Source organism: Saccoglossus kowalevskii, chromosome 22 (genome assembly GCF_978046115.1).
Source record: "Saccoglossus kowalevskii chromosome 22, keSacKowa6.1, whole genome shotgun sequence".
In the NCBI taxonomy this organism is placed as follows: Eukaryota; Metazoa; Hemichordata; class Enteropneusta; family Harrimaniidae; genus Saccoglossus; species Saccoglossus kowalevskii.
In genome coordinates, this window is record NC_140662.1 from 2,985,798 (window position 1) to 2,993,580 (window position 7,783).

Genomic DNA, 7,783 nt, shown 5'->3' on the forward strand with positions numbered 1-7,783 from the left:
TAATAACTCTGTGGATATAGTTGGCGTTTTTTGTAACTTAATTGGTGTTGTAATCAAAAGTTCCTTCATTATGTTTGATGACATGTTTCAGCTTGTAGACCATCAGTTATATACTTCGTGTATAGGTGTTATCCATATCCTAGAGGTCTCACATCATAGTAAACAAAATGCCCAGCAAACGTTTCGAGTAATATACTGCAAAGATGATTTCATTTTGAACTTCAATTACCATGAAACATAATTACTACAATTTAATACAAATTGTCATAGAGTATGTAAATGATTCTTACTAACTGTTTGTGTTTGATCAACAGGTATCTTGGTGACATTCAACATGAAATCTGCCAGAATTATGTACAGTCTGTTTATATGTAATATAATAACCTGTTTAGCCATAGTATATTGGCATGTTACAGTGAACCCCGTGCGGTTGGCATCTGTACACAGTATGGATGTCGCCTCAAACATGAACGTTCAGAACAATACTGAGAGGCAAGTACCAAATCTCAAGGTTGACCAGCCCGTCTCCAATATCACCAGTCACTATGCTAACCAATCAATAACCAAAGGCCAGTCACATAGACACACCTCGACGTCAATGAAATTATTAGTGACAGATAATAAGGGTGTGTGCAAGAGGCTGAATAAAGAACTTCGAGATATCTACAATACTTCTGATGCCGGTAGAAAACCTCTTCCAAATTTCTATTTGAGTTATAATGAATCAGCACACAGTCAATATCGTGCAGCAAATGTTATTTTTACACATCTGCCAAAAGTTGGTGGCACATCAGTTGAGAAGATACTGTCGCAGATCAAGCCCAAGAAGGGAATTCTAAGAAAAACTTTAGTTGCCCATTGCAGTCAACTATACAATGAGGGTGTTAACTCTAGGAATGATTCTTCACAAACTGTTTACTATTCGAAACGTACATATGGTATCCATGACTACGTGTTCAAATACAGACCAGTTGCATATGTCACATGGTTTCGTGAGCCAATTGCGAAGCTTGTTTCAAGCTACTATTTCCTAAAGAAAACGCATTGTGGACGTACACATCCAATATGTAAAAAGTTCTTGCAGAGAACTTCTTCACTTACAGATTTCTTAAAACGTAGTAAAAGAGTGCATTTACAAGATATGAGTAATAATATGGTACGACTTTTACAGTTTGGCGATAATCCCACAATTGATGATACATTTGAAGACGGACATGGAGCAGTGCATTTATCTGAAGCATATGAAATACCTGATGTAGAAGAGAAACACTATCTTGTTGCTAAGAGAAACATAGAAACCAATATGGCGTTCATTGGCCTGACAGAGGACTTTAAAACCTCTCAAGAAATGCTAAGTCATATATTTGGTATATCACAGCAAAATGACACTGTTCATATCAACGCTAATGCCCACAGTGAAATCCTTACAGAGTATGAATTGAATGAACTACGTACACGAAATAAATGGGACTTGAAGCTTTATGAAGATGCAAAGAAAATTTACCGAGAACAAAGGGACAATTATTTGAAACTAAAAAACGAAACACTTGTTTGATCTATTATAACACACTGACAACTGCTGTTAATTTCTGTTCCCTAATGTAGTTGTCACAATAATCATATATATCTAGACTGCTTTTGTGGTATTTCGCAATGGTGTGCAACATTGAAACCAAACAGAAATTAATGAAAGACATAGTCACATAGTAGAAAAAGCATCATAAAAATCCCAGTGATGTTGATTCAATCAAATTATATCAAGTATGCCCCATGAACAAAGTATGACAGAATCATTGCAGACTTGGATTGAGTCACCCAATGTGAAGGTAGAAAAAAGCAAAAAAACGCAGACTCTTTTGCATTTGCCCGAGGTTATTTGTCAGCATCATTTAATCTATGTTTTTTATATTGCCTCAAAATTTGTGAATAGAAGTGTGCATGGAATCATGGGAAGTAACGTTGTACATTGCTGTATGATAACTGTCATAAAGGTGATTGACAGGTAATACTTGTTTACAACTCTGAAAAGACAGTTGGAATCTACCAGGTGTGCTTGTGAATTACATAACAAAGAATGTTTACGATATACTGACTTGCCTGCGCGAGTGCCTGCATGTCATCTTTAGGCAGCTGCTAGCAAGACCACATTCTGATTGGCTCCTGTGGAAACCCAGGTGGTGTACCTGAAACTGGGCCATTTATGCTCTATAAATAGGTTAGATTGAGGACAGTTGTGAACCACCATTTGAATTAAGTACTATGTATGTTGCTGCTACGATATTGTGAGACAAGTGATACAGGTTTCAATCATCCCTCTGTGAGACTTGTATGAACTGCTCTGCGATCTCCTGCTATCAACGGTGCCCTCCAGAATAACAGCGTTCCTCTGCAGGCAAGAGTCCTATATTTCTTCGTGGTTGTGTTGCAGAAGCCATTGACTGTCATCAATTTGGTACCATGTCATATCATCGTACGGACACCCATTTTGGGCGTTGTCAGGATCCAAATGGGTAACGCTTGCTGTCACACGCAACGTAATATTACCGTAATTGGTATAGTACAGGTGTGATGGTTCAAATACCAAAATGGCAACAGTAACAGAAAGACTTCCCTGGCGGCAATGACAAAATACGAACACGGAGCCAACAGATGAGGTTTCAACTGGTACTGGTATTATTATACTCTGCAAACATCAAGTACAATAACGCGGTAAAACTCCACTACTCCAATGACTAGATACTTAAACTCCAATACAATTCAACGAGATCTCCGATCTGATCTCAGTGCTGAACAACTCCCCTATATATACCCCCACTGTCTATAAATAGACCATTACATAAGCATACATAATGAGTCTGGAACTTACTACAAATTTCTAGAATGTTCCATTACCTTCTATCGTCTCCTACAATGTTCTATTACCTATTCAACCAGTTTCTAAAAAAAAATCTAGAATATTCCACCCAGACACTAGAACATTATAGAACATTCTCAGTGACACGGAAGTGGTAAATAAGTCGTATGCGACATACCGGTTAGTTATGGTTGAATTAATTGCGAGGTTAAGGATCAAGGATTGGGAATACACTATTCAAAAAGTTGAGTACTCAACAGTGAAAATAGAAAACTAAAATTTTGACGGTATAACTGACTGAATAAACGCATTTAGAACCAAGGTTGATAATGTCAAGAAGTTTTCAAGGTACATTTAGCTGTGTTTTTTTCTAGAATATTCCACCCAGACACAGTACGGTTCTAGATCATTCTCAGTGACACGGAAGTGGTAAATAAGTCGTATGCGACACTTGTATTGAAACAATATCAAGCGTATCTTCGCATTGCTATCAAGAAGTGTGGTTTCTAAAACAATATCCATGTCGCTTTTAGCAAGTATGTGGTATATGGGCAGCCGTGTACTAATATAATTCATAAAACATTATCATCTGCGACGAATTAGCATTTAACATGTAAAGCATTTAACCACGATGTAGAGGTGCTAAAGTTACTTTATTTTTAGTCAATGTATTTTTATTCAATGTATTTCGGGAAACTTATGCGGGTGTATTATGAATCACTGACCTATCATAAAAGGTGTTTTGAGTCATGTGATGTATCAATTTGGATCACGTGATTCACCTTATAAAAAGACAGACTCAAATTGGAACACCCACACATATAGACTTAGAGACACACAGACAGATTCAGATATATACGCACAAGTCCACTTGTTTGCTCTCTGTGCTTGGCCGTTTGTCCAACTCCTAGGGACAACCATTGTACTCTAAGCGTTATCTCGATGTCACCAGTTCACACCACTACGTTACAGTCTACATCCTTCTCTGACACATCCATCTAATTATGCGTATTCATTCAAACTTCAAGACGGGAGCTTTAAAACAATAAAACAATATATTCTTGAACAAGGCTCCTTCAACCCGACGTACTGTAAGACTGACGAGTTAGTAAGTTTGCCTATCATTGGTCTAGTGTGAACCACAAATAGACACAACTCATTTGAAAACATATTTAGAACACGAATTGGAGTACCATCAAATGTCTTGAAGCCCATTTTCAGCTAAAACGAGCATGGTCTTTAAGCTGCAGAGACATACAGTGAGTGGGTGAACGTCTGTAATTAAACACATTGAATGGTATATGTATATCTAGGTCGAACATAATACTCCTTTGGAAGGCAGCAGACCAGTACACTGGGGGTCACTTAGCGCATTGACACATTGTTTATGAAGAAACACTGCCAATGCATGTTACCTACTACAAGGGTTGTGCTGAGGCCGCCCATGTAAGTAGTGAGACATAATAAACTCGCACGCCACTGTCGCAGTTTGACAATCCCGCCTCAATCTGACCGTGTATCCAACTGGCGAACATAATTTTAGGTTTTAAACATTAGCACAGTAGCTCTGTAACATTGAAAGCGTTGGTTATTTTTGTTTGAATATCTGCCAGTGTGACAAACAAAGGGGTGAGTACAGGTCATGCTGGTGTTCACTCTGGTATGTGTAAGGGAGGGGCATTTCAATGTCACATGGTTCGAGTTTACAATAAATAAATAAAGAAGCATGTGTTACTTTGGTCGGTAAAAGGAGAAAATAAGCGCATAATTTAATATACAATATATGTAAATTTCCAACCCACTCCAACAATAATGGAAAACGACCTGACATCCTTTGAACTATGGGCTACTAAAATATTTAGCACTTCTAGCATCATTGTCTAGGAACAGACAACTAAATAAAACTTCACGGACGCCCCATTCTGAACAGGTAAGCCATCTATATATTATGAAATTGTTCAAATCAAGCCACAAGCAGAGGTAAGTAATTTTCATAGAACACCAAATTTATTGATGTTGTCACTAATCTAACGTGAGATAGTGACAGATACATTATTTAATTTTCCCCACAGATAGTTTCATCATTTTACATGAATAAATGTTCTTATGTGTTTTAGGGAAGCGTGGGTTTTTCAGGAAGTGATTAATATCGTTTTGCACAACTGCATAACTTTATTTTGAATGTATTAAACAAATAATTGTTATTAAAAATAGTTATTAAATCAATGCATTTCTATTATGATATAGTTAGTTGTTTTGTAACAGCGTGAAGTTTAAACTGCTGGGTTGGGTATCTTTAGAGTATTTAAACTTATACTGATCAAAACTAGGCTGAACTAGGCTGAACTTGTGTCTAACGTGAAAAAGTAAATCAATTTCTGGAATCACTTTGTTCATAGCATGTATCATAAAGGGAGCGCTCTTGTTATTAATAGCATAATTTCGTCGCAGTTATTGAACCGTCCATAAATGTAGTTCTAAAAGTGCAAAGAATCCACCGAAACACAGTATCTCCCCTTTTAACCAAGCACGTAATACGTCATATGCAAGTCAACTACTGTGCGCCACTCTCAATGCATCTTTACATCGATTGCCATTAATTCTATTGTGAACTCCTTCAGTGTTGGAAGTCTGCAAATAAATTTAATGACCGTAGCCTAACTGGTATTCTTAATGAGCCACTTTTCAATAACCCACTCATCCTACATTACAAACGAACCTTTTGCTCTCGGACACTTTGTGGCCGCGGGCATAACCAATGTCCGTGACTTGGTCTCAGAAACGAATATAACTTGGTTGGATAGACCACTGATATGTCAGACAGAATTAACATCCATCCATATATATATATATATATATATATATATATATATATATATATATATATATATATATATATATATATATATATATATATATATAAACCCAATTTCAAGAATTGTTATAAAGCACCAGTTATTAAAAACGATAGGAATCTACAGTGCGTATTTCCCGTTGTGCCTTTCCAACGGAGAAATTTCTGTTTAAAGCCCTGTCTGAACTGTTTTGATAAGTGTCCTATCTGTGATGACGTCTACACACTCCAGCATATCTTATTTGATGGTAGGGATATTGGTACCTCCTTATGCGTTTTTGTATTATAATTTATGTGATTTTTTTTACCCGTAAATCAAAAAGCAAAATACAATACAAGGCTTTTTTTAGATACGTACAGAATACCACTTGGTAAAGTAATAAAAACAACGTATTATATGATTAGAACAAATCCATAATATCATTCAGTTATAATAAAAATAATAATAATAATCCATTGCCTGACTTAATTTTTATGAATTTACGTACAGAGTAACAACATCTTAGGCAATGAATAGTTAATAATGACAATGAATGATTTAGGAAATGTCATTTGTGGTACAAATAAATACCCTGTGATAAGAATTAAACTACTAAACATAGCAGTATTAATTATTTGGATCATGATATGAAGACAAACAACTATGTTCAAAGTATACATCAAGGTGGAAAATATGATAGGGGTATATGGGCTTATTATTTATTGCTGGTAGCGTTTGTCGTCTTTCACACTTCTTTAATAATTTGAAAAGATTAAGACAACGTTTCTTACATTGCACACCCTTTTTAATAGTTATGGGTATCCTTCACTGTACTCTACTTCTAATAGTTGTATCAACTTTTTCAGACTTTAGACGCTGCTTTCAATATTTTAAGGCAACTTTCCCAGACTGAATCCTAGTTTAATCGTTTACGAGCAGTTTTCTCGACTTTGCACGATGCTTTTACACAACGCAGAGTCAACTACATATATGATTGAACATATTAGTAAGCATTTAGTTACTCTGAATTTTATCCCCGTTTGGCTCAATTAGGTTTACATTGTCAACTTGAAGAAGTCGCTTAACTTTTCAAGCACCTTCTAGAATCTACCAAGATCAACAAAACATATCCAACCTTACTTGTGGGAAAACAGCGATTAAGTAAAGTACTAGGGATATTATATGTCAAAACATGACCCTGTCGCTTATATATTGACTTTGGGAAAATAACAAAGAAACGAACTTGCCATTGCCTGTCTCAATTCAGAATGCAGACGATGAATTCACGCATAGCGCAATTAATTGTTTGTTTGTTTTTATGCTGTATTATATTTGGGAATACGTCATTTTCCGCTACAGCTAAATTCGTATAGGGCTGATGTCAGAACATGTTGAATGTACTTGCAAATATGAGATTGTCCTAAAATAGTATAGATACAATGTAGTTGGGTGACAGATTTTAAGTCGAATAAAGAACACCTCTCTCGCATACGGGCTCTCCTTGCGATGAAATGCCTATTTTTGTCTATACTCAATATCCTTCCCAGCCCATATAGTCACATCTATTAGTTCTGTTTGAAAGTATGCGGTTTGCGCTAGACGCGTGTGCCCGCTCACGACGGAAATATATTAAACCACAGTCCCTCTATGATAGAGGGACTGTGAATAAACACTCTTCTTTACACAGAACTCGGAAAGTGAATAGAGGGCGTCATCCTCGAATCTACAAGTGGGCGAAAATTACCAGATAAGTGTTATTGCAAAACAAAACTGTTTATTCCTCCGATGGAAATGAATAATACTTAATTCACTTTACTAGAGAAACAAAATAAAATGTAAAGTTATGTTATGTTGTGTTGGGTTGGGCTGTCTACATTACACCCCCTCGGCACCCCCTGAGGGATTTGAATGCGCGATGTTGAATTAGTCTGAGCATAAGCATGAGAAATACGCCATGCTAAATTATTCAGAAAACTATTCGTTCGGGACAGGTCGATACCCTTGGGTCTAGGTCGCGAATACATGATTCAAAAACGAATCTCTCTCAAATGCGTCTAATAGTATCAGAAACTAACTTCGGTGTCAATCGCATGAT

General features: G+C 36.5%; 1 protein-coding gene across 1 annotated transcript; it reads left to right on the forward strand.

The window, feature by feature from the left end:
* Nucleotides 1-466: 466 nt before the first annotated feature.
* On the forward strand, nucleotides 467-1,555 carry LOC144344625 (uncharacterized). The gene has a single exon (XM_078006502.1). The coding sequence runs from the start codon at nucleotides 467-469 to the stop codon at nucleotides 1,553-1,555; it is 1,089 nt and encodes a 362-aa protein (XP_077862628.1).
* The last annotated feature ends 6,228 nt before the right edge of the window (nucleotides 1,556-7,783 follow it).